The sequence below is a fragment of the Tasmannia lanceolata genome, unplaced genomic scaffold (assembly GCF_043159265.1).
Source record: "Tasmannia lanceolata isolate RefF3 unplaced genomic scaffold, GAP_Taslan_0.1 ptg000037l, whole genome shotgun sequence".
NCBI lineage: Eukaryota > Viridiplantae > Streptophyta > Magnoliopsida > Canellales > Winteraceae > Tasmannia > Tasmannia lanceolata.
In genome coordinates, this window is record NW_027518714.1 from 59,643,508 (window position 1) to 59,671,423 (window position 27,916).

Here is a 27,916-nt window from a genome sequence, read left to right on the forward strand (position 1 = left end):
AGAGGATTCCTGACCTTGACATCCTAATCATTTTCCTAAGTTTAGAGCCCAATTATGCTAGCCATTGTCACCCACAAATAAGGAGATTTTCACATCATCTTATGGCTAATTGTTTTGAGAGGCCCGCTAGGAAGACAAGTATGTGTAAAGGACACTCTTAACAGCACTCCTTGTAGCTACACATTTTCAATCACATTATTAGCAGGGGCGAGCATGGCAACCATTTCTGGAGCGATTTTCTGATTCTGGGGCTGCAAAATATGGATTATTAAAAAGGATGCCGTTTGGTAATAGGTGTGTTTGGTTACATTTAAAAAAAAAACATGATTTTAGAATCAGAAAATAAAGAGAAATATGTTTGATGCGTAAAATCAAGCAAATTTGAGAATTGTTTTTTTTTTTTTTTGTTATTATTTTCGCGTGCGTACTGGACAGGCTTTGCACATTCATAAGTGACATAAAAGAGTGTACTTAAGTCATGGACCCCATCAACCAAATCATGAGAAATATGTTTGATGCATCAGAAGCAGCAAAAGGATGAATGGATCCGAATGATAATTGATAAATGCATCAGAAATATTTAAAAAAAAAATCTACAATGTATAACATAAATTTATACTCCCATAGATACTAAGTTCTACCTGTTAGGGAACCGAGTACCGGTTCAATAATAACAAACAGCCACAGACAGAAGTAAAATGGCAAAAACTAAATAAGAGTAGTAAGCATAGAGAAGAGAGAACAATCACACCGGGGATTTGTTAACGAGGTTCACCAAATCTGGCTAGGTCCCCGTGCAGAGGCACTTCTGCGAATCTACTATACTTGAAGAATACAGGGTTACAGTGGTCTTATTACACCTTTGATACGCTCACACTATCTCTCAAAGATAGCCTCTTGAGGATGCACACAAACAATGTGCTCTCTCTCACTCTCTCTCTCTCTCTCTCTCTCTCTCTCTCTCTCTCTCTCTCTCTCTCTCTCTCAGAAACTTCTTGTGTCTTTTGTTGTGTGTCGAGATACAAATGAAGGGGGAGAGAGCCCCTTTTATAAAAGCTTGGTGGTAAGCCCCTGTAGACACCCCATTTTGACTGTGCCCTAAATCTCTCTTGTTTGAGCAAAACCCAACCAAATCAATCAACTAGGGTCCCAAATTTCGCCCCAAGGTAGGTTAGGGTCCCACCAAGGTCTCTGTAAAATTTCGTCGAATTCCAAGCACAGCAAACGAGATGGGAAAGTGTCCGTAGTGTAAACCAAAAGGGGCGTGGATTATCCTGGATGGAACCGAACCTGGGCCGAATAGGACAAAAGTTACGGGCGCGCCATATCAAATTTTCGCGCGCCTTATCAATCTGGGTGCCACTATAAATTTTCAAAAATGCCTATAAATATTGATTTTCTCTCATTTTTCTAAAAAAAAAAGAGAAATTCGTTTTAGAGAGAGAAAGAGAGAGAAAGCCAGTGAGAGAAAGTAAATCTCACCGATGATCTTCTCCGATCGATCTTCTCCTGCCAGATCCACAGGAGCTCTGGCAAGATCTGCAACCTCCGATCATATTCTCCATCTCTTCTTATCTCAGCCTCAAATCTTTTCCTGCAACTAGAAATCCTAGATCTACTCTTGAAACCCCTTCTTCTCCGGCGATCTTTGATTTCTCCGGTCATTTTTCCGGTAAGCCTTCGGTCAATCCCTCAAGTGATTCCGTTTGTGACTCTTATAGCATTGTCAAGTGAGCTTTAAGCTCATTACTTGATTTCTATTGAGAATTTTAGTTTTATATTGCTGGAAGTTTATCAGCCTGTTGATAATCTCATTTTCTATATTCAAATCAGGAGCATGTACTGGAAATGATGTTATTAACTTAAGGTGGTTTTAGAAGGTTGGTATCCAAGCTACTTTAGTATGATAATAGTGTTGTTATATTGCTTTATACTAATTAGGTTTAATGGTATACACTTATATGGTATGTTATTTGTATAACCAACATCTAAGCAAATGAGTGAATAGATAATGCTACTAACGATTTTATCTAAGTACTGTAATACAGATAATGGTACCAAGGTTGATATTGTCTTATTCTACTGTGTGTATTGGATTCATTTGTAAGATAAATGTGGTGTTATAATGTCCGAGTAAGGCAAATGACAGTGTTATGGTTTAAATCCCGAAATCAATAAGATCTGAACTTTTGTATCTTTAGTTTGTTATTTCTTTATGCCTTGAATTTAAATTTGAAATGTGCAGGTTTGTTTTTAGAATCTCTAGCTCTATTTAATACTCCTTAAATAATGCAATGTGGAAAAAGTTTATAGTATAAAAATTACTTGCATTTCTTTTATAGAATGGTACTCTGTTGGTTTTGAGACAAGATATGTCTATGCTTTTCTTTCATCAAAAGTTACAATGTTGGTTGTAGTGCAAGATTTTCTGAATTTTCTTTCATTAAACTGCTGCACAGTATAGATGCATAATATGATTATCATATAAAATATACTTGATAGTATTATTTACATGATGTCCGAATAGTTATATTCAATTCTTTTGATTGTTTCATTTAGTTTGTGAGAGTGTCATAAACTTATATAATTTTTTTAGTATACTTTTCATCATAGAAATAATGCCCTTCATGATAATTAAGCAAGATTTTTAACTCAGTGTTAGCTAAGGGCGACGAAGGCGCTAGCCCAAGCCCATCTTTTAGGGAGACCTACTTGGTCCATGTAGTATCCCTCTTTCTTTTGTCTTTTATAAAGACAGCCTCAAGTCATTAGATCCTTCCTAGATCCTTCCATTCATCGCAAGGGTAATAAAGGCGATAGCCCAAGCCCGTCATTAGGGGACTTGCTCAGTCCAAGTAGCACTCATCTCTTTTATTTAAAAGGTTTACTCAGTCTTTCAGATGTATATCCCTTAAGACATTAGGTTTCCCTCTATCATTGCAAGGGCAATGAAAGAGTCATCTAGAGCCCACCCATTTTTTAAAAGAGACAAGCTATGTCTCTGTAAAAAAATCAAATCATTTGGAGACAGGCTTTGTCTCATTAGCACCTCCTTCTTAGAAATTCTAATTTCAGAGTCAGTCCTTAGCATAGGAGTCTGTCTTTAGCTAGAGAGTCAGTCCTTATTTCAGGAGTCAGTCCTATCATCATAAGGATTATGATTCTTTCCAACCTCTCATCAAATCATGTGATCTTATCCACTCTTGCAAGGTATAGGATGATGTCCAACCCTTGCAGAGCTGTGATTCTGTTCTTTTTCCCCGCAAAGCATAGGATGCTGTCCAACCTTTGCGGGATATCAAGAGTCTGTTATACTCTTATGATGATAGGAATTTGTCCTCTTGAGTAAAAAACACTTGAAAATTCAAAAAAATATCTATAAACCAAAAATCTTAAAAATCAAGAATCATTAGGAGTAGTTAGGAAATTCTCTTCCGAACTACGTTGGCTTGATCCCTTTCAACAGGGTACGTAGTGCAGCTTGTGATCCACATCCCAAGTCCAGCCAAACCTTTACTAATAAACATTTCAAACTTTCCAAAAATACAAAACTTTTTCAAAACCTTTTTAAAAAGATATTCTCGGTTAGACATTCAGTCGAACCGATAGCTAGACTAGGAAGCATATAGTCAGCCCATGATTTTCATTAGGTTGCATAGCCTAGTTACATAGGATGTAGGGCCCACCTGCATTAGCTTAAGGCTAACCAACTTGCATTAATTAGGGCATATAGAGAGTCCTAAAAATTACAATTCACTTGAATTTAAGCAATCGTACCAAAAAGCTTTAAAAATCAGTCGAGTCTAGTGGATTGAGTCTAGGATAACGGTTCTAGATGGTTAGGCATCGTAGTTAGAATAGGTCATCGAACTACGCTGACTCCGATTCTTCCCGAGGCGAGGATACGTAGAGCAGCTGGGATGGACGGCCATCTTGGTCCGAGTCAAGTCCTGCATTAGAGTTTTAGGATTCATCTTGTCCAGTCATGTTTAGAGTTGATTTGTGTTGTATGTTATGCTGTGTTTTCTTACTTTCATGTACATATCTTATACCTATAGCTGTAGCATGCATGTGTTTTCACACTAGAACTCAGACACCAATTAGGTATGACACTCATAACTTAGCTATTCTGAGGCGACACTTCTCTCATTTATTTTGTGTGTGCTTATTATTCACCTCCGAGACACGCATGATTAGGTAGACGTATTCTCGGAGATATTTGTTCCCATTTCATATGACTTTCGTCCAAAACTCTTCAAAATCAATAAGTAAATGGCATAAGAGACCAGGTGTTTACACTTGGGCGGATGAGGTGCTCTTCGGACCTTCCAAATTCGTAACCAGGCACGAACCTTTCTTTTATAATCTCTGGTTATCCGTTGCAACAGAGCATAGTATGGGATCCAGGGCCTACTTCCTTGGATGACGACTCTTCTTTGTTTAAGGTACACCTCGAATCTGGGCTAGTCCCCGAATCGAGAGGTATCTCACCATTTTTATCGCCACTCATACTGTGAGGGGCACTTCTTTCGAGAGTTCCTTAATAGAGCTCTCCATTCACGTGGATGATCTTGAGACTGTAGTGTGGGGGGCCCGTCCCCCGCCTCTCTCGGATCGGGGTCCACAGCCCCGCCCATGGTTGGTGGCTCACCAATTTGGAAAAGAAAGAGAGGGAGGCCATCGTATTTAAGAGGAGGGGGTTGTTAGCCACCTCCTTTGAAGAAATGGTGGGTCGGTGGAGCAGCCACCATATTTGAAGGAGGTAAAGGCCATGTGTGGCAGGCATGCTTTAATGGCTACCACCTACCATGGCATGCCTTTTGTCTTCACATCCAACAATCTCCCACTTGAAGACAAAGTTCATTAAGCAACTTGCTTCTATCTTCTTCGAAAAGTAGTGGCTGATTCTTGTGCCTCTGCGATACTCCTCGTTAATAACCTAGAGTCATACCAATGGCTGTAGTACATAAAATATGCTTTTCTCTGTCTACTACCTTGGTAAACATATCCGCTGGATTCTTGGATCCATCTATCTTTTCTAGCTTTAACTCGTTATCCTTCAATGTTGCCCGGATGAAATGATAACGTCTTTTGATATGTCTTGTCCCTGAGTGATAAGCTGCATTCTTTGCCAAATGCACAGCGCTTTGACTGTCACTCCGTAGTGTGCTAACTGGCTGCTGTCGACATAGGTCCGCCATGTAATCTTGTAACCAAATGATTTCTTTGGAGGCTTCTGTAATTGCCACGTACTCTGCTTCAGTTGTTGATAGTGTCACTATCTTTTGCAATTGAGACATCCAACTCACTGTTGTACCTGCAACTGTAAAGACATATCAGGTGGTGCTCCTACCACTATCACAATCACCTGAGTGATCCGCATCCACATATCCCTGTATCTCCAGAGAAGTTCTCCCAAAACAAAGAGAGTAACTAGATGTTCCTGCTAGATATCTCAGAATCCACTTTACCACATTCCAATGCTCCTTGTCGTGATTCTGCATATAGCGGCTCACAATTCCCATTGCCTGTGCAATGTTTGGTCTCGTGCTCACCATTGCATACATCAAACTTCTCACCGCCGATGCATACAGAATGGCTACCATCTCCTCCATCTGGGACTGAGTACTTGGATACATATCCTTGGAAAGTTTGAAATGTTCCGCTAAAAGGGTCGCAACTGGCTTTGCCTTGTCCATGTTGAATCTCTTCAACACCTTCTTCACATAGTCCTCCTATGACAGCCATAATTTCTTATCCTTTCTGTCTCTGATGAGTTTCATGCCTAAGATCTTCTTGGCCTCTCCCAAGTCCTTCATGGCAAATTGGGATGCCAGCATTTTCTTTACTTCAGCAATTTTCTTCATATATGAGCTAGCCACTAGCATATCATCAACATATAAAGAAATGTAGACAATATCGCCATCACCGTACTTGCAGAAGTATACACAATGATCAGATTCACAGTGTGCAAAGCCTTTCATTTCCATGAAACCATCAAACTTTAGGTACCATTGCCGCGGAGCTTGCTTCAAACCGTACAAGCTTTTATTCAAGCGACAGACCATGTGTTCCTTGCCTTTGACTGCAAAACCTTTAGGCTGTGCCATGTACAACTCTTCATCTAAGTCTCCATGTAGAAACGCCGTTTTCACGTCCAATTGCTCAAGATGAAGATCCTCCACTGCTACTATACTTAGCAGTACCCTGATCGATGTTATTTTCACTACTGGTGAAAATATTTCGGTATAGTCGATCCTTCCTTTTGAGAATAGCCCTTGACAACAAGCCTCGCCTTGTTTCTTACGCTACCATCAACGTCATTCTTTATCATGTACACCCACTTGTTCAACATAGCTTTCTTACCAGCGGGTAACTTGGTCAACTCCCAAGTTTTGTTCTGAAACAACGAGTTCATCTCGTCATTCATGGCAAACTCCCACTACTCATGAGATGCATCTTGCTTTGCCTCATCATACGTTTCCGGCTCTCCCGAGTATGTATATAAAACATGGCTCATAATAGTATTAGCTGATGGATCAAAAATTACTTTTGGCTTTCTCACACTTGTAGTCCTCCTTAGTGTAGGGATTACAAGTTCACTAACCGGCTGAGAATCACTGTGTTCTTGTTGAACTTCCTGCTCACCAGTATTAGATTCATCATGAATCTCCTGCTCAGGTGGATCCTGACCTGCTGGAACCTTTCTCTCGGGCTCTGTATCCAGCTCAACGTACTCTGTTTCGGCTGTCTTCTCTTCCTCTGCTTGACTGTCCTTGTACATCTTTTCTTATGGAATACTACATTCCGACTTCGGATGACTATGTTATTCTCATAATCCCAAAGCCTGTAGCCATACTCATCGCCACCATATCCGATAAATATGCACTTATGGGACTTAGCATCAAGCTTCTTCCTGTCCTCCTTGTCGATCAAAGCATATGCAATACAATCGAAAACATTTAAGTACGAATAATTCACCTTTTTCCCCGACCACTACTCTTCTGGTATTCCTCCATCCAGCGCACTAAATGGACTCCTGTTGATCAGATATACTGCCGCATCAACTGTAGCGGCCTAGAGGTGAAGTGGAGACAAGCATGCAGCCTCATGCATCTTGCTCGCTCCAGGATGGTACTGTTCATTCTTTCGGCTACACCGTTCTCTTGTGGGGTTTTAGGAACAGTTTTCAACCCATGTATGCCTTCTCGACTCAAGTATTCTGCGAATTCCTTGCTTGTATATTCGCCACCATTATCAGACTTGAGAGCTTTAATCCGATAACCTGTCTGATTTCAACCATGGTCTTCCATAGTTTGAACATCCCAAACACTTCTGATTTCTCTTTGACAGCGTAGACCCAAGTCTTCCTCGTTGCATTGTCGATGAAAGTAACGAAATATCTCTTACCACCATAAGAGAGTTCCTGAGCCGGTCCCCATACATCAGTATGTACCAACTCTAGTTTCTTGTCCTTGTTGTGTCGCCCTTTCAACTGAAAACTAACCGCCTTCTGTTTCCCATAGATGCAGCTCTCACAGAAATCCATCTCCACCTTCTTTAGCCCTCGAAGTAACTGCCTCGAATGTAACTCCTTTACACCATTTTTGCCAAGGTGTCCGAGTCGACAATGCCAAAGTGTAGACAGACTGCCGGTAGCTACTGTAGTTGCAACCATATCACCGACATTGTCTCCCTTGAGAAGGTAAAGCGTACCTGTTCGCCTTCCCTTTGCTACTACTCTTGATCCAGAGGTTATTTTCCACTCTCCGCATCCAAAGGTTGTTACAAAACCTTCTTCGTCAAGTTTGCTGGTTGAGATTAGATTTTTCTTCAAATCTGGGATGTGCCTTGCTTCATGCAGAATAAGGTGTCCTCCACCAAGAACCTTCACGGTCACATTTCCTTTTACCAACAATAGGGCACTTGTGGCCATTTCCTACAACCACTTGCTCGAAGTCTCCGCTGGCATACTCATGAAATGCATCTCTGTGTGAGGTGCAATGGAAAGAAGCACCTGTGTCCACGAACCACTGATCCGCTGCCAAATTTACCCCTGTAGATAAACACATATTTTCTAGTAGAGGTTCATTGCTAACCACGTTAGCCCCTTGGCTCTCTTCCTGCTGCTTCTTCTTGTAGGTTTCACACTGATGCCTTCGGCGCCTGGTCATGTGACAATGTCAGCACTCGTCTTTTCTTTCCTCCTTTTTACCCCTTGACTGGGATCTGCCACGCCCACCAAATCGTCCACTGTTCTTGCTTCTTCCACGGTTTTCCACAGATAGTGCTATAGAAGATGTAGAGGTCGAAGGGTTATCTCCACCTGAGATTTTCCTTCATATCTCCTCATCCATGATGCTGCTCACAACATCGTCCAGAGTCAGATCATCCTTCATGGTGCTAGAAATCCCCTGCATTGCGGTGTTGTAGCTGTCTGGAAGGGAACAAAGGAACAATAAAGCTTCTCTTCCAACTTTACTCATGTAGATTGAAGTAGAGGGATTCTCATACATATTTGAGAGAATGTCCATAGCTTCTTTTGTAGTCTTTGCTTTTGAGATGTGGTACCCCGTTCTTTTCGTAAGTCCTAGACGAATCGCTCCGAGCGCCTTTCAATTAAGAATTTTCCAAGCTGATTCTGCCACCGGAACCTGAAACTACAGCCGTCGTTTCAGGTTTTAAACCCAAAAGAGGCTCATGGAGATCTTTCTTATAAATATAGTCCTCGATCTGGAGCTTCCACCATCCGAAATCATGTCCTTTGAACTTCTTGATTCTAATTTTATCTTCCGCCATCTTTGTTGCTCTTGGATCGTAACGTCACCAAATCGCTTGATGATACCCTGACGACCAGAGCTCTGATACCAGTTGTTAGGGAATCGAGTATCGGTTCAATAATAACAAGCAACCACAGACAGAAGTAAAATGGCAAAAACTAAATAAGAGTAGCAAGCATAGATAAGAGAGAACAATCACACTGGGGATTTATTAATGAGGTTCACCAAATCTGGCTACGTTCCCGCGCAGAGGCACTTATGTGAATCCACTATACTTGAAGAATACAGGGTTACAGTGGTCTTCTTACACCTTTGATTATCTCACACTATCTCGCAAAGATAGCCTCTTGAGGATGCACACAAACAATGTGCTCTCTCTCTCTCTCAGAAACTTCTTGTTTCTGTTGTTGTGTGTCGAGATACAAATGAAGTGGGAGAGAGCCCCTTTTATAAATGCTAGGTGGTGAGCCCCGCCCATGGTTGGTGGCTCACCAATTTGGGAAAGAAAGAGAGGGAGGTGGCCATCGTATTTAAGAGGAGGGGGTTGTTAGCCACGTCCTTTGAAGAAATGGGTTCGTCGGTGGGTTGGTGGAGCAGCCACCATATTTGAAGGAGGTCAAGGCCATGTGTGGCAGCCATGCTTTAATGGCTACCACCTACCATGGCATGCCTTTTGGCTTCACATCGAACACTACCCATCTCTACCCATCTCAGCACATGGCCTTTATGTGAGGAAATAAAATACATATTCATACATCCATTAAAGTTCGCATTATATAACCCTCCCACTGTGTAAAAGTACGAAGGCCCTGTTCGTTTGAGATTATGCCAACCGATTGTGAGTCCAAAACCAATTATTGGACTCAATTTAAATGTAATTTTGAGTCCATTATAGGATTTGAGCTCATAACCAGTTGTCACAATCTCAAACAAACAGCCCTAAATTTCGAATTTGACTAAGTGTACTGTTGAATCCATGAATCCTGTTTTTTCCGGGTATGTAGAATTCGGCATTTCATATCCATACTGTAGAATTCGACATCAAACTGTTCTCTTTAGAACAGTTAGCCAGTAAGATCTAAAGAGGGACTCACGTTATGGAAACTTCTATAGATCGGACGGTTGGTATCATCCTATGGAAATGATTTTTGGGCACAACCTACTTACGTTGTGGCCCCATCAAATGGACGGTTTGAATCATCCTATGGTGTGGGCTGTACCGTCCATTTTGGAAATTGCGGGGTGAATTTATCACCGCCCAAAAAATACTCTTTGGCAAAAAATTGCGGGTTACCCGCGAGTTGACCCAACCCACCCGCAGTGGGTGCGGGTCACCTAAGTGCTGACCCGTAGGGATGCGGATCATTTTTTACCCAACCGGTTTGACCCACACCCGTAACCCACCCCTTTGCCAAGTCTACTTCCTGTAGAGAAAACTGTGGGCCCGGCCTATCTACATCGGAGTCCAACAAACAAATGATTTTGATCATCTGATTATATGGAGTCCACTGTACTTTTTTATGCATATATAGCTACACGGCCGTGTCAGTGTATAAAAACTCCTGCAAGCATGGGTCCACCATAAGGTCATGTAGAATGCTTGCTTACCCCAAGATCAGCCATTGACACCCCTAGATGGCTAATCGGACAATCCAATCCGTTGGATTAGGGGCTACAGCCCATTGAATATGAATTGTTCCTCATTATTATTATTATTATTATTATTATTAGGGATTTTGGTAGTGTCCATCGCAGAAGGCATTTCGCATATGGTTTGTTGCACGTCTTAGCAGCCACCTCGTGAATGAAGACAAACTCTGCTGAAAAGTGAGCCTGTGTGATTGCTCTCACATGCATCAGACCATCTGCGAAATGACTTTTGCGATGGACGCTACCAAATACCTTATTATTATTATTATTATTATTATTATTGGGGAAAATGATATATGCGCCAAGTGTTTCAATAAGCATGCGCTCCACTTGTTTGTCGTGTAGAATTTAAAGGGTTTAAAGGGCTTTTTGAGAACCGTAGTATCCTCTGAAATCCCTTTAAATACTACACGACAAACAAGTGGAGCGCTTGTTTATCGAAACACCTTGGCGCAGATATCATTTCCCTATTATTATTATTATTATTATTATTATTATTATTATTATTATTAGAGAATAGTGTTCCTGCACAGCTACTCAGATGCTTCAAAAACTCATGAGGCCCACAATTTTGGGGTGATCCAAAGCATTCATTTGAAAGGCCCTTCCATGGTAGGGTGTGTACCAAAAATCAGCCTTACAGGATCATCCTAACCCAATCAAAGGTAGAGGGGAGCCAAAAATCAACCTTATAGGATCATCCTAACTCAATCAAAGGTGGAGGGGAAAATGGACAGACACTGTTTCTGACCATTTTTTCCCTTCACAAATGGCAGGGTTAGGATAATCCTAAAGGGCTCATTTTTTGTACACACCCTATCCATGGAAGGGCCTTCCAAATGAATGCTTTGGATCACCCAAAAAATGTGAGCCGCATGAGTTTTTGAAGTAGCTGCTCAGATAAGCTATCTGAGCGCAGGAACACTTCTCTTTTATTATTATTATTATCATTATTATTATTTACTTATATATTTTATTTTTTTGGGAGGGGAGAATTGGCGGCGTGGGGGTTATTTTTGCAAAAGAAGTCATCTACTTTGCTTTATTAGCAAAAAGAGTCTTCTAGTTTGGCAATTTGAAAATAGGGTCTTCACATTTGAGTATTTTTTCAAATCTGGTAATGCATCATGACCAAAATACCTGCTATGGATTGTTTTTCAATCATAAAAAGACCAAAATGACCTCATATGTAAAAAGACAAAAATTACCTTGTAAAACGACCAAAATACCCATAATAAACAATGATAAGTTTTGAATAAAGTGTGTGGGAATAGGATTTCTATGTACACTGGCATTCTTGGGCCATGCTATGCATGGGTGTAAAAACAATGGGCCCACACCATTAAAACATGAGGTGTAAAACGGTGGTCCCCACCATATACATGAGCTGGAGTGGAGATCGTGGGACCTATCCCATCAAAACCTGAGGAAAAAATGTGGACCCCACCTAATTCAGGGGTTTGAGTTAAGTTGGTGGGACCCAACCTCTCTCAAAACATATTAGCGTGCATCACGGGTATTTTGGTCTTTTTATAAGGTACTTTTTGTCTTTTCACATATAAGGTCATTTTGGTCTTTTTATAAGGTATTGTGCCCCAAGTTGATGGCACGACTTGATCTGCAAAATTCACTCAAACGAGATGACTCTATTTGCAAATTGTCAAACTCGAAGACGGTTTTTGCAAATATTATAAAGCAATAATTAAGACTTCTTTTGCCAAAACGCCCTTTTTATTATTTATGGGCTACAAATCTAATGTCTAGAATTCTCGATCAATATCATGCTTAGAAGGCGGAATCCGCCCTACCTCAACATATTACAATGTGACTCGCTCACTATGGATGGTGGGTCCAACCTTAGGTGGATCTGAACCCTCCATTTCAAACGCCTTGGTTTGGATTCCCTATGCCCAATAATGTGTATATAATAAAAATAAACTATTGGCCGATATGATTACATGATTGATGATTCATGTGCATTCTGGGCATAGAAGATCCAAGCCAATCCCACAAAATGAATGGCCTAGATCAATCTAAAGTGGAACCCACTACATTAGGGCCAACAAATTAATGGTTTGGATCACCCAAATAATGTGGGCACTGCTGTAGTTTTGGGCTGCACGTGGATGCATGGCCATCCACCGTATAATTTCTCGTCATTAAATTTAACTCATGCGAGCCAACTCCCTTTTATACCTTGGCTGAGTTCTTGTTGGAGTGTAAATTTTGAAACAGTGCCAGTACCAATTGAAGGCGCTATCTGTTCTTTGGGGGGACCCAAAGCCGTCATGATTATCCAATTTATTGCATGCAAATGGTTATTCAACGTGTTAGGTCAGTCTTACGTTTTTGTAGCGACACAGAGTTATTAGATGATTATTTAAGTTATGGCTGCGGGTGTTAGTTTCTATTATGTGTCATGGAGAGTAAATGGGTTGATGATGTGGATCTCTCTTTATGTTTATATTTAGGGAAATGATACCTTTTTTTTTTTTTTTTTTTGATCGGTAATTTGGGGTTAGGCAGACCCCCACCAGATATATTAAAGAAACAAAAGGATTACATACGAAAATAAATAGCTCCAGAGGGAAATGATACCTGCGCCAAGGTGTTTCGATAAACAAACGTGTTAGGAATTAACAACGTAGCAGAATAACGATGCAAAAGATAAATGAAAGAACACACAAATTTACGTGGTTCACCCAACTAGTTTGGTATGGGCTACGTCAATGGCAGAGCGACAAACCAACGATTCCACTATTCAGAAGAAGAGATTACAAAACCCTCACAACTCTTTAGTGCGGCTTCTGATTTCACACCCTTTTATGGCGTTCTCAGACGCATTACAATAAAGGGAAAATCCTAATTCATGAAAGTACAAAACTACCCTTTTATATGGCGGGACTGCTGCAGTCGAGGAAAAGTGTACAATACTTTCCAAATTAGACTGAGATCAGACTTCACCAAAAACAAAATGCTCCATGTTAGTCGTGTAGTATTTAAAAGGTTGAAAGAGCTTTTTGAGAACCGTAATATCCTCTGAAATCCCTTTAAATACTACACGACAAACAAGTGGAGCGCTTGTTTATCGAAACACCTTGGCGCAGATATCATTTCCCTATATTTAAGCTCTTTATTACAAGGAATGTGAAGAGGAAGAGAAATTTACAACAAAGGGGATTATGTTTAGGAGAGTCATGGCTCCTCTCGAATTGAGCCATTAGGAGGTCTGTGGTTGCCTCGAACCAACCTATTTTTCCCTCTTTTTCTTTATTTATTTGTGTTACGGCCGATTAGGCACATAACACAATGGTTTAGATTAAATAAGAAAAAAAACCCATTAATTCGACCATTTTGCCAATACAATCATTGAACAACAGCACAACCACAGTAGAGCTCACTGAATGAGAAGTGTCGATAATCGTAGACAAAGCTAGTTCATGTACGGTGGAGTTCACAGTAGACCACCAATTCAAATGGTCCTGTGACCTACCTATATTTTCCCACTTCCGGTAAACTTCGGTGCAAAGGCATCACGACTTTCGCCCATGACCCTATTATGGTAATCAGAATCTGGTGGATGAAATGACAATTCAATTAATGCATTCATAATTCTCCACTCTCCCAACTACAACAACCCACGTGGTGCCTCTCAGCGCCTTTTTAAAGGATCACATTAGGGGGTGTCACAAGATAATTTGAGCGTGGAGATGGAAGAATTAAGGTTAGTAGAACGATTCATGGTGGTTCCTCAGACACCGACTAGGCACCACCACCTTTTCTTATCTAACTTAGACCTCATGCTCGTAGCTTACAGTGAGTCAGTGTCGTTCTTCGGACCACCAGCTCGGGAGGTACCATTTTCACAAGTGTACCACAATTTACGTGGTGCACTAAGTCGTCTTCTCGTGGTTTATGACTTTCTTGCTGGTCGGGTTGGGCCAGGTTCAGAGGAGGGCCGGTTAGAGATTGATTGTAACAGTAAGGGTGTTGTTTTGGTTGCTGCGTCGGCCACGTGTGAGATGAGTCAACTCGGCGAGTTGAGGCGTCCCAAGCCAAGTTATAAGCATTTGGTCAAGTTCTTGCTAGAGGAAGGAGGGGAGGAGGTGCAAGACAAGCCACTCTTGCTTCTACAGGTGAAAGTTAGAAAAGGGTAGTGCTATCCGCACCTCTTTATTTTCTCATTAATTTTCACCTGTGCTATGTTTGGTTGGCTATTTTTAAGGAGATTGAGGGGAGAACATCTTCTTGAGATCTTCTTGAGATTGTTTGGTTGCCTTTTAAGGTCTTTGATCAATAGCACTGTCGGGCGATGGTCGGGTGATGTGGCGCGCTCGAGATCTTCTCTCCAAATTTCTTCAAATCAAAGAAATTTGTGGAGAAGATCTTGGGGAGATCTTTTTGCCCTTATCCCAAACCCCCCCAATATTTGCAAGACAAACCAAACAATGTTTCTTTCTTCCACCCTTAATCTCCCCGTTGACTAATCTGCTTTAGATCTCCCCTTTAATCTCCCCTTTGACTGCTGGGATATAGATCTCCCAACGAATTAATGGCATCCAAACAGAGCATGATTGTTAGCATAGTTATTGAGCTCTATTATATGATGGGTGGTCGTGAAATCACGTGAAGTCTAAAAAAAGTAGGTACGGTCCACTTTTTTTTATGATCCAAACCGTTCATATGTATGGGCACGAATGTAAATAGGTTGTGCCCAAAAAATCATTTCCATAGGATGATCCTAACCCTCTGATATGTAGAAGATTCCATAAATGATTTTTGGAAATCTCCATTTTCAGATCATTTCAGATGAGAGGGTTAGGATCATCCTATGGAAATGATTTTTGGGGCACAACCTATTTACGTTGTGCCCAATCAGATGAACGGTTTGGATCATCAAGAAAAGTGGGCCGTACCTACTTTTTTAGACTTCACGTGTTTTCACGGTCACCCATCATATAAATTCGCCATTATTGGATCAAGTTGAGTAGGTGGATCACTAAATGGATTAAGTTTAAACTAGGGAAGTGATATATTCGCTCCTTCTCTTCCCCGGGCATTGAAATTTTGACCTAAATTTTCAAATTTCGGTCGAAATCCGGGATCACAAAGAAAAGGATATTTTATTTAATATTAAATTTTGGTCGAAATTTCTGTAAAATATTAAAATAATAATTAAAAAAAGGTTTTTTGGTTTAAATTTCGGGCAAAAACAAAATTTCGAAATTTCGGCCGAAATAAATGACCGTTTCTGCTTTTGGTGATTTTGGTGTTGGTCTCCGCCGAAATATGGAATTTCGGAATTTAAAACTATGTTGGCTGCACATCACCATCATGTTTGACTTTTCAGCCGTTATTAATGCATGATGGTGATGTGTAGCCAATTGGAGAGCCCTGTCACTTCTTTTTTACAGCTCCCTTTGGTCTAGAATTCCTCATAAGAATAAACTGAATTTAAGCTCTTTTTTAAAACCAGGCTGGTCGACCCAGGATTTGACCGAGTTGACTAGGTTGATTCAACAAAAGCCCAGTTATTAGAAGGAATTCATCACCCGTTTAATGACTGGGTCCCGTTGGCTCAACCAGCTGTTTAGCTTTTCATAGATTTTGATAGCTTCTGTCTCCTGTCAGTGTATGATGCCTAAAGAGGGCAGTTGTACTTCTGTCGGAAGAATTCAATGCCCTTGACGGATGGTGTTCCTGGTGATAAGATGGGTGTAAAATTTGTTGACGATGCCCATGAAAAAATGGGTGTAAATGTGGGAATATGCGTAAAATTTGTCTTAGACCCGTGAGGAAAATAGGCATAAAAGAAAAGAAACGGAGCCTATTAATAATAATAAAAAAATCAATTACCAATGGGGGACAAAAATTAGGTGGAATTATCAACAGACGCATGCTTTTCAGAAATTATCAATGAGTGACAAAAGAGGTCTTGTCATTAAAAGCTGGACTAAAATGCCATTTTCTTAAGCAACACATTTTGCTTTTTCAATTTTCCCTCTTCTCTCTTCTTTCCCTCTTTTTTTTTTTACTTTTTCATTTTCAACTTGTTTTTTTTGCCCTACGAGTCATCTTCTTCATCATTTTAGCCACCATTGGAGGAGGGAAAGCTCGAAAACTTGAAACGTGAGTTCATTCCCATCTCTCTCTATGTCTAGGTTTTGTTTTTCATTTGTTTTAGGATTTTGTATTTCTCCTTCTCACTTTCAATGGAGGATGAGGAAGATGAATTGTACGGTAGAAAGAAAAAAACGTGAAAATGAACAACTGAAAAAAAACAGGAAGTAAAATCGTGTTCATAAGGGACTTGATAAGCCCATTTGGAATTTGGAAACCCCATTTTGATACTGGATAACCCCAACTCCAGAGACTTGAAAACCCTCTTCCAAAACTCCAATACCCTTGGGCAATTTTAAAGGACTTGATAAGCCCATTCGTAAATTGGTAACCCTATTTTGATACTAGATAACCCCAATCCCAAATACTTGAAAACCCTCTTCCAAAACTCCAATACCCTGGGCCAATTTTCAAGGACTTGATAAGCCCATTCAGAAATTGGTAACCCAATTTTTTATATTAGATAACCCCAATCTCAGAGACTTGAAAACCCCCTTCCAAAACTCTAGTATCCTTGGCCAATTTTCAGGGACTTGATCACCCCATTCGGAAATTAGTAACCCCATTTTTTATACTAGATAACCCCATTCCTAGAGACTTGAAAACCCTCTTCCAAAACTTCAGAACTCTTGGCCAATTTTCAAGCACTTGATAAGCCCATTCGAAAATTGGTAACCCCATTTTTTATACTAGATAACCCCATTCCTAGAGACTTGAAAACCCTCTTCCAAAACTCCAGAACTCTCGGCCAATTTTCAAGCACTTGATAAGCCCATTTGGAAATTGGTAACCCTACTTTTAAGAGTTACTAACCCCCTTCCAGAGAGTTGATAAACCCCTTCTGCTACAAAACCCCTGCTTATAGCAACTCTTCTAATGGTATTACAATTCTGCTCATGATAGAAATAACAAAAGAAATGGATGTTGTTTTCATTAAATGTGCTTCATGTATTACATCCCAATTTGTGTATTACAAATTTTTTTTTTAAGTAAATCAAAAAATGTGTAGCCATCCATTCATGTATTACATCTACTTTTTCTTATACAACCACTTGTCTTCCAAACAAGTGAGTGAAGCCATCCATGCATTATCTCTAGAACTCACCCTAAAAAATAGCTTAAACCCTAAACAAGATAAATCAGAAACAGAGGAATGAAAAATAGTGGAAAACCTTAAATACAAAGAGATAGATGGTAGTAACTCAACATTCAAGTTTTCAAGATTTGCCACCAACAATGGTGGCTGAACAAGGAGGAAAATGACTGGTAAGGTAAAAAATCAAAAAAGGTGATAATGGAAAAGTAAAAGAAGAGGGAAGAAGAAAAACCAAGGTAAAAACGTGTTGTCATTTTCGTCCAGCTTTTACTAACAAGACCTCTTTTGTCCCCCATCGATAATTTTTGAAAAGCACGGATCCTATTGATAATTTTGCCTAATGTTTGTCCCCCATTGCTAATTGGTCCTTAAAAAAAACTGCAAAATAAGTAAGAGCCTATCAAGATCAAAACAATGGGGTGAGTGAACAAAACCGGAAGGTGGAGAATGATACTAGCAAAATTCCCCAACTAACAGTAAATACTAAAGAATTTGTATCCTAGAAGCATATAACAGAGGTATATTGGTCATTTGGACTTAAATATTTGAAGAGTCTAAACTAACGGTCAAGCTTTTCTTAGGGCAGCTCACTCGGTTCCAATGTGGAAGCCTAGCACTCGCGGCTCGATCCAACCACTGCATCTTAGATGGAGTCGCGACCCGCGACTTCCTCAACAACCTGGGATCCTTCACACGCGGCCAAGACCTTGTCGTGGTGCCAGATTCCGATCGAATGGTCTTCAAAGCACGGGCTCCACCAAGAATCACTCACACTCACTTCGAATACTCGAAGCTTGTGGGCTCAGATGCCTTGTTTTCCATCCGTGGCATGAGTGGTCTCGCCCTCAACCAACCCTCATCGGACACATCACACCTCATCTACTTGTCACCCGAGAGGATTATCCGCTTGAAGATCAAAGCTTGTAGGGATGGCCCTACGCAGAATTGCACCACTTTCGATGCGGTCGCGGCAAAAATATGGAAGGCTATGATCATCTCGAAGGGGTTATCGGACGAACAAATGTCCACAATGTTGTTCCCAGTGGACGTGCGCCAACGGGTGGCACCACACGTGCCCCCTGGCTTTGCAGGGAATGCTTTGGTGCCCGGTTTTGCACGTGGGACCGCCGGTGAGGTTAAGACAGAAGAGTTATGGGCTCTAGCCGCAAAGGTTAGAGAAGGGGTCGATCGATTGGACGACGAGTATGTGAGGTCAGGGATCGATTGGCTAGAGGTGCACAAGGGGGTTCCTTGTAGGGTTGAAAGCTTCTCAGTGGTAGCTTGGTTGAAACTAGACTTGGAGGAAGGGGAGTATGAATGGGGAGGGGTTAAGTGTACGACTCCAATTGTGGTTAAGCCTGGTTTGGTCATACTGTTGCCAGGGGAGAAGAATGAGGGAGGGATTAACATTTGCCTTGAGCTCCCCTCTGACCAAGTGAAGGAGTTTCATAAACAAATGATGGAGGATGACTGACATTAGTCATTATTTTTAATGAATTGTAAGCTATATTTATGGTGATTGAACTTGATTAAGGTAGATGTGATGGTCAGAGTAGTGGATAAGGTGGGCCCACAAGTGGATAAGCCTACCTTGTTCGATATGGGTTGGTTTGAAGCTCAATAATTCAATATTAAGTAATTTCACTGTATTTAATGCTCTGGGAACGAATCTCTTGTAATTCACTGTATTACACAGGGACATCTTGTGCCTTCTTCTTGTAATTTCCTTCCAGGAATTAAATAAACTGTTATCTTTTAAAAAAAATATTAAGTAATTTCTATGTGTGCAACCAAGTTCTTCCCCTAGTCTTCTACTGCCATGTTTAAGTCATATCATGTGTGTAGAAGCTCTTTATCAATATCTTGAAACTATATGGCCTTTTTTATGAGAGTTTCCTTAAAAATGATATTCTCTATTAATTTTAAAGATTTTCTACAAATAATCTTGTGACAGTATTCCATTACGATCCAAACATTCTTAGATATTGATTTTAATCATGCCAATCTGTTAAATTTATTTTGCTGAATTTGTCATTCATTCTGCTTTTTGAGAGATTTGAGCTACAATATCAAGAGGAAAAGCTCAAAAGTCAGAAAATCTTCAAACACATTATGAAGACAAGAAATTCCTAACAACAATATTTATCACTATGGTTGTTAGCAAAGAATAATTTTGGGTAGGGTCTGCACTACTTTTTTCCCCTATGAGATAAATATAGAATCAATTTTTTTTACAATAATTTAACGATCTCAATACACGGGAAGTGCTTGTACCGATTTTCGAAGAAGTTCTATGGAGGACGATGAAGGTTGTGGGTTCAATCCCAACTTAGTCTATTCCGAACACGTTTCGAATGATCACCAGTAATCGCCACACGTGCAAGCTCCATCTCTGAAATGATGGAAGCGTTTTATATCTCGAAGCACAATCTCCCTACCACTAATCTTGCTTGCACATTTCATCATAGAATGACAATCCCTGCAGATTCTAAGGTTCTTCACTATCCTAATCGCAGTCCCACTTGGAGTGCCAATAAGACCAAACGCAAGCGCCAACTTCTCACTGTGACTTCCCAATGCATCTTCCTTCTCCTCTTCCTCAATATTATGAAGCACCCACCCAATGTCCGGCATGTATCCTTCTGCCCTTGAGCGTACCTTTAGCTCTTCTAACTTTCTATAGATTTCTTCTCTGCGCGGGTGAGAGTGATCGCCCGCTAGAAAACTATGTATTTGGCCTCCAACTTCAATGAAACTCCACCCTTGAGGTTTCTCAATCTGTCGATCCTTCATTGCTATTCTCACTCTCTCTACATCTTCCCATCTCTTAGCCCCAGCGTAGATGTTCGAAAGGAATACATAGCTCCCGGGGTGCTTAGGTTCAAGCTGGAGTAGCCTCTCCGAGGCAAATTCGGCCATTTGGATGTTCTTATGAGAACTACAAGCACAAAAGAGCGCTCCCCATATCACAAAATCGGGCTCGATTGGCATTCTTTCAATGAATTTGAGGGCTTCTTCTAGCTGACCTGCTCTACCAAACAGATCCACTATACATGTGTAATGCTTCACATTTGGCTCAATTAAGTAATCAAACCTCATGCTATTGAAGAAACAGAGCCCTTGATCCACCAGTCCGGAGTGGGAGCACGCTGTCAAGATGGCTAGAAAGACAACTTCATCTGGAACTATACCTGCAAATTTGGGCAGGTTTCATTCTCCAAAACAATACAAGAAAAAAGATTTCATTAAAATAATCATCTCTTTAACCTTTTGGGTTCATACCTGTAGATTTCATATCGTCGAATAATCGAAGTGCTTCTTCACAACATCCATGTATCGCCAAACCCAATATCATAACACTCCAAGTAAGAAGATCCTTTTCTTTGATCTCACTGAAAACTCGTTTTGCACACTCAATCTTCCCACATTTTGCATACATATCAACCAAAGCAGTCCCTATCTGCCTGTTAATCCTAAACCGATTACTTAAAACATACTCATGAATCCGAATCCCGGCATCTAAAGCGCCAATTCTCGCACAAGCAGACAATGCAGAGACAACAGTATAGTCATTAGGCCTCACACCCTCCTCCAACATCATGTAGAAAGTATCAAGCGCCCGTTTGTTATCGCCATTCTGTGAAAATCCAGCAATCATTGTTGTCCAAGAAACCACATTCTTCTCCGGCATCCGATCAAAAAACACCCTTGCACTCTCCAAATCCCCTTTCCTTAAAAACCCATTAAGCAAACTATTCCAAGAGGCCACATTCCTCTCTGGCATCGCCTCAAAAAGCTCACTCGCCGTATCCATATCACCAGCTCTACAAAACCCATTAATCAAAACATTCCATAAGAGCACATTTGCACACTTATTTCTTTCCGGCGTTTCATCGAACAGTTGAAGCGAGTAATCCAATAGGCCAAATTTCACATACATATCAACCAAAGAAATCCGAATGAAGGAGTCAAGCTCGAGGCCGAGCTTGGCAATGCCGGAATGCAGGGCACGACCAAGCTTGACAGTAAGCAAAGACGCAGCGGATTTGAGGACAAATGGGAAGGTGAGTCTATCAGGGCGAACATTTAGTCGAAACATGAGGACGAAATGGGAAATTGAGCTCTCGAATTGGGTGTTATCAGAAAGGGCTCGAATTAATGCATTGAAAATGAAGGCATTGGGGTTGTGGAAATTGTGGAAAATCGAGAGGGCGTAATCCATTGATTTGAAGGGAGAACAAGAGGAGATGAGTTGGGAGATGACGTGGCTTCTTTGGTTGAGGTTTTGAAGGATGATTTGGGTGTGGATCTGTTTGAGATGGTGGGTGGTTTTGGAGGCGTGGATGAGAGAAATAAAGTGGTTTTCAGGTGACGAAAAACCACCATAAGATGGGTTTTGTTTAGAGATGGTTTGAGAAGAGAAGGAAATATTTCTAGGAATGGTGGTTTTAGTGGTGGTTGTTTTGGTTTGAGAGAAGAGGAAAAGGCCTCTACCTATCATGTTGACCTCTGAAAATTCAAAAAGTCGTTACATTTGGAGGGTAAAGGGAAAGAGCTTAAATTTAGTAACCTTGGTAATGTTACTACGTAGATACCCATGGGTCATGATACATTCTCACAAGCTCAAGCTCAAAAGGGCACCCAACCTAATTTTGCGCTTACAAACTTAGTATATTACTCTCTGTCTCTCTCTCTCTCTCAATTACATATTAGCCACTTTAGGTTATTAGTTTCATACCATATTTGCATGATTTGTGAGCTTCAAAGCAAAGCCTGTTAAGTGAACAATCCATATGAGTCAATGGTGGGACATGTGGCCTTCACTGTCCCTCTTTAATGGGCAACGACCTCATTTTAATACAAGTTTAGTGCGTCCACTACGACAATGTTAGTCTCACCTTTGATTAAATTCGAATCACCCATTCTACAGACCTTTCTTAACTCAAAACACAATTCCACCAAAAAAGTTTCACATTATTTTGTCACCTTTTAATGATTTGCATGCAGAAGATCCAAAGATTCTTGGAGACTTTTGGGCTACAGAAGATCCAAACTTGGAGACTTTTGGGGACAAGCTCCATCAAGAAGGGCCCTACCAATGACAAATTTGGACCATCTAATATGTGGTGCAAGCCCAGATTTTTTTTTTAGAGCATTATATGGTCCCCTTGTATGCATTAATTTTTTCCCTCAGACAACCTATGATTTGTCCGTCACTTCGAATTTATTGTTGACCTACGTGTCCTGCCGTGTCCGACACGACACGTGTGTCCACACGTGTCGACACTGCTTTGGACACTTTTACTTGTATTGCTGGAAGTGTTAGACTTAATGTGGATGTGTGGACATATTTTTGTATCTTGTCAAGTGTGACATTCTATTTTTTTATTGAATATTGTGTTTGCCTCATTTAGACAACTCGTATCCATGTCGAAACTGAACACCGAATCCTTATCCACAAATCATGATTACATATATTTCTATTTTAGCCGTGTCCCCGTTTCTAAAGTTTGGAAATTTGCCGTGTCCGACACTCCATGTCCGTGTTGACACGCGCCACTAGTGTCCCTGTCCACAAATCATAGCAGAAAACTAAATGCTCGTCTGAAGTGGAACCACACTAGATCCTCCAAACAAAGAAGAATAGAAAAGGCATAGAGAAGATTTTGTGCAGTAACAGTTTTAAGTAGTTTTTGGGCCCTCTTTCTCTATAAAGCCCAATTCTCAAAGACCCATTCTACAACATAGAGAGAGAGAGAGAGAGAGAGAGAGAGAGAGAGAGAGAGAGAGAGAGAGAGAGATGGCCTCTGTGGCAGTGGATAAACCTCATGCAGTGTTGATACCATTCCCAGCACAAGGCCATGTCAACCCCTTCCTAAAACTAGCCAAACTCCTCCATTTCAGAGGCTTCTTCATCACCTTCATCAATACTGAATTCAACCACCAACGTCTACTAAGATCTAGAGGCCTTGATTCTCTCAACGGCTTGGATGATTTCCACTTTGACACCATACCCGACGGCCTACCACCGCCGTCCAATCTCAACGCCACCCAAGACGTCCCCACTCTCTGTGATTCAACTACAAAAAATTGCTTAGTTCCCTTTCTCAACCTCATAACTAAGCTTAACGACACCACAAACCAACCTCCAGTCACTATCATTGTTTCTGATGCAACCATGAGCTTCACACTAGACGCCGCAGAGGAGCTTTGCATTCCAGACATTGTTTTCTTTACGGCGAGCTCCTGCGGTGTACTGGGATACCTCCATTATGCTGAACTCATCAAAAGAGGCATTACGCCGTTAAAGGGTAATGTTAGTGAAGTTTCTTTTTACTTTTTATGAGTTAAACATAGTGAATTTTCATGAAAGAATGTTAGTTTCAAGCATGATTTGAAGCATTGAATTGTTTGATTTATTGGATTGGGATTAAACAGTGAATTCTCATGGGAAAAAAATGATATTTTCAAGCTTGAGTTGAAGTATTCAACCAACTGTTTGGTTGAATGGGTTGGGATTAAACAGAGAATTCTCATGAAGAAATGTTATTTTCAAGCTTGTTTTGAAATAATTTACTGTTTGGTTTAATGGGTTGGGATTATACAGAGAGACTTCTCTCTAAAAAAGTGAGATCATCATCATGCAGTAATAATCTAATAAATATTTCCAAGAATCAAGTATATTATGATTAACTCATTTAAACAAAATCTAAGAGGACTACTCTCATCCTTTCAAGTGTAAGTAGCTTAATATGGTCTGTATTTATGTGATGCACAGACGAGAGCTACTTAACAAATGGATATCTCAACACTTTTATTGATTGGATACCGGGACTGAAGGATTTTCGCTTAAGGGATTTCCCAAGCTTTATTCAGACAACGGATCCAGATGACATCATGCTCAATTTTTTCATTAGAGAAAGCGAAAGAGCACCCAGAGCATCAGCGATCATTATGAATACATTCGACGACTTGGAACACAAGGTTCTAGATTCACTCTCATCTATGCTTCCCAAAATTTACACTGTGGGCCCTCTATCATTTCTATGTAATGAGATACCCGATAGCCGTTTGAAGTTAATGGGATCAAATTTTTGGAAAGAAGACATGGAATGCCTTCAGTGGTTAAATACAAAAGAGCCCAAATCAGTGGTTTTTGTGAATTTTGGGAGCATCACAACTATGAGCCTTGAACAGTTGAGAGAGTTTGCGTGGGGACTTGCAAATAGCAAGCATACGTTCTTATGGATCATTAGGCCTGATCTTGTGATGGGTGATCTGGCGATCTTGCCAGAGGAGTTTGTAATTGAGACCAAAGAAAGGGGTCTACTTGCAAGTTGGTGCCCACAAGAGGAAGTGCTGTCTCACCCTTCTGTTGGAGTATTTCTAACTCATTCTGGTTGGAATTCTACTCTAGAAAGTATTTGTGGTGGAGTGCCTGTTCTTTGTTGGCCTTTCTTCGCCGAACAACAAACGAATTGTCGATTTGCCTGCACTGAATGGGCGATTGGCATGGAGATCAACAACAATGTTAAGAGAGAGGAAGTTGAGAGTCTTGTTAGGGAAATGATGGAAGGAGAAAAGGGAATGGAGATGAGGAGCAAGGCAATGGAATGGAAGGAGAGTGCTATAAAGGCTACCAAACAAGGAGGATCTTCTTACATGAATCTGGACAAGCTGGTAAAAGAGATGCTGTCGATAAAAAAAAAGGTTGATAAATGATTGATGAAGGACCATCCTCACAAAAAGGAGATAAAACCGAGGTAAAAAAAGTCAATTAACCCCAAGCTTTGTTGGAGTTTCACATAAAGAACGTGCCCCATTTGAAGTCCAACGAGTGATTCAAGGGTGTTTTATGAAGTTTTTAATTTGAGTCGGGTTTTCCTTTTAGTTTACTACTTGAATCACTATTTATTTGAGTTTAAAAATGTTTAGAATGGCCCATCTATGCATTAAAGGATTGTACAAGGGGAAGTTCATTTTCTTCAGTTTTGAGGAAAGATTTCTCTAGAATGGATGTTTCTGTCACTAGGGTTTCTTTATGTTAGGGTTTTATATCTTTCTAAGTTGATAAATGAAAGACTCTCTTGACTCTCTTACAAAATTATGGATGTGATGTCTACAGTTCTTAGTAGGATGCCTTGATCATCCTTGAGTGTAAACGCCCTAGAAACCATTGGTGTGATGTCATTGGTCTCGTTGGTGAGACTCCAACCACTATCCTCTCGAGGTGTGATGCCTCAAATCCCCAATGGTGCAACACCTTTGGGTGTCTTAAGGCAACCGAGAGAATTTCAAGGCTTGAATGATACAAGTGAGAAATAAAAGAGATGGATTGACAACAATCCAACCAGGGAGTTATTCATAGTAAGAATTGTAGTTGATCTTGCTTCTAGAAATAGAAGGTGAGATGGAGACTAAACTTAAGAAGGAAAGAATTAAGGCCATTGGTTAGGTACCTAACAATTTACTTGTTTACCCAAGGCAAGAGAATGATAGAGAGGGCTCGTGAGGGAGAGACATGGGAATTAAGGCCATGAGTGAGAAGACCATGTGATGTGAGGTAAACAGAGCAAAAATATTCCTAGTTTAAATTAGGATGGATTTTTGTTGTCCCTATTTCTTTACCCGATGGGGTGCTCTCCTCACTCGCCACCCTCTCAAATCTCCATCCAAACACAACCTTACGTAAATAAAGGGAAATGATATCTGAACCGAGGTGTTTCGATAAACAAGGGCTCCACTTGTTTCTCCTGTAGTATTTAAAGGGATTTCAGAGGATATTACGGTTCTCAAAAAGCTTTTTAAACCCTTTCAATACTACACGGCAAACAAGTGGAGCGCATGTTTATCGAAACACTCTGTGCATATATCATTTCCCTAAACAAATATTCCGTGAATTTTTTTGTGAAGGAGAAACAAACGTGTGGATAGAAAAATAATGCAATCTTAGAAGTGTACATGGGACAGCCCCACTAGTGTAGAAGTGTACTACTCATAAATAGGGGGTGAATTCATAATAGAAGGGGGTGAATTTATCAATACCTTATATCATTTCTCATTATTGTGTTCATGGAATTATTGTAGCACAAAGTCTACCCCAGACTATGTCGTCACGTTACACGTTACACGTTACGTAAAACCCATCGTTTTTATTGTGACTTTATTTTCTGGAAAAGACAAATAAGATATTTCCAAGAAGATATATCTAAGATTGCAAGTGCAGTGGTGGAGGTACAAATGGGGTAAAAATTTGTCACGTTACACAAATTTTTATCAGACACATCAAATTTGTAAGATTGCATTATTTTTGGGGCACAACCTATTTACTTCTAATAAAGTGAGAGTGCGATCATCAAAATACACTAGTGCTGGTAACTTTTCCCTTTTTCTATCCACACATTTGTTTCTTCTTGTTTTTGTTGGTAAGCTGACGTTATTTTCTGAGAAAGACAGATAAGATATTTCTAGGAAAAGATACACCAGGGAGTACAAATGCAGTTATCATTGGGGAAAAACATGAAAAAGATACAAGATATTTTCTGGGTAAATGTATCTGCGCCAAGGTGTTTCGATAAACAAGCACTCCACTTGTTTGTCGTGTAGTATTTAAAGGGTTTAAAGAGCTTTTTGAGAACAGTAATATCCTCTGAAATCCTTTAAATACTACACGACAAACAAGTTGAGCGCTTGTTTATGGAAAGACCTTGGCGCTGTGGACCCCGATCCGAGAGAGGCGGTGAGGAACGGGCCCCACACGAAGTCTCTATGGATCATCCACGTGAATGGAGAGCTCTACCAAGGAACTCTCGAAAGAAGAATGCCCCTCACAGCATGAGTGGCGATAAAAAGGTGAGATACCTCTCGATTCGGGGACTAGCCCAGATTCGAGGCGTACCTTAAACAAAGAAGAGTCGCCATCCAAGGAAAAAGGCAAATGGGCACCGGATCCCATACTATGCTCTGTTGCAACGGATAACCAGAGATATAAAATAAGGTTCGTGCCTGGTTACGAATTCGGAAGGTCTAAAGAGCACCTCATCCGCCCAAGTGCAAACACCTGGTCTCTTATGCCATTTACTTAATAATTTTGAAGAGTTTTGGGCGAAAATCATATGAAATGGGAACACAAATCTCCGAGAAGACGTCTATCTAATCATGCATGTCTCGGAGGAATAATAAACACACATAAAAGAAATAAAAGTGTCACCTGAGAATAACTAGGTTATGAATGTCAAACCTAAATTGGTGTCTAAGTTCTGGTGTGCAA

At 40.5% G+C, this 27,916-nt stretch overlaps 3 protein-coding genes across 3 annotated transcripts; 2 read left to right on the top strand and 1 right to left on the bottom strand.

Annotated features, from left to right (window-relative positions):
• The first annotated feature begins 14,116 nt into the window (after nucleotides 1–14,116).
• Nucleotides 14,117–19,411, top strand: LOC143862552 (acyltransferase GLAUCE-like). The gene is made up of 2 exons (XM_077373625.1): nucleotides 14,117–14,566; nucleotides 18,233–19,411. Exons 1-2 carry the CDS (start codon nucleotides 14,141–14,143, stop codon nucleotides 19,118–19,120), a joined length of 1,314 nt encoding a protein of 437 aa, XP_077229740.1. The 5' UTR covers nucleotides 14,117–14,140; the 3' UTR covers nucleotides 19,121–19,411.
• A 313-nt stretch (nucleotides 19,412–19,724) lies between these two features.
• LOC143860883 (Tetratricopeptide repeat (TPR)-like superfamily protein) lies at nucleotides 19,725–22,340 on the bottom strand. Its single transcript, XM_077371728.1, has 2 exons — nucleotides 20,929–22,340; nucleotides 19,725–20,837 (listed from the first exon to the last, which is right to left on the bottom strand). The coding sequence occupies exons 1-2, from the start codon at nucleotides 22,145–22,147 to the stop codon at nucleotides 20,005–20,007; spliced, it is 2,052 nt and encodes a 683-aa protein (XP_077227843.1). The 5' UTR covers nucleotides 22,148–22,340; the 3' UTR covers nucleotides 19,725–20,004.
• A 962-nt stretch (nucleotides 22,341–23,302) lies between these two features.
• On the top strand, nucleotides 23,303–25,750 carry LOC143862551 (7-deoxyloganetin glucosyltransferase-like). The gene is made up of 2 exons (XM_077373624.1): nucleotides 23,303–23,957; nucleotides 24,425–25,750. The coding sequence occupies exons 1-2, from the start codon at nucleotides 23,447–23,449 to the stop codon at nucleotides 25,366–25,368; spliced, it is 1,455 nt and encodes a 484-aa protein (XP_077229739.1). The 5' UTR covers nucleotides 23,303–23,446; the 3' UTR covers nucleotides 25,369–25,750.
• Nucleotides 25,751–27,916: the final 2,166 nt, after the last annotated feature.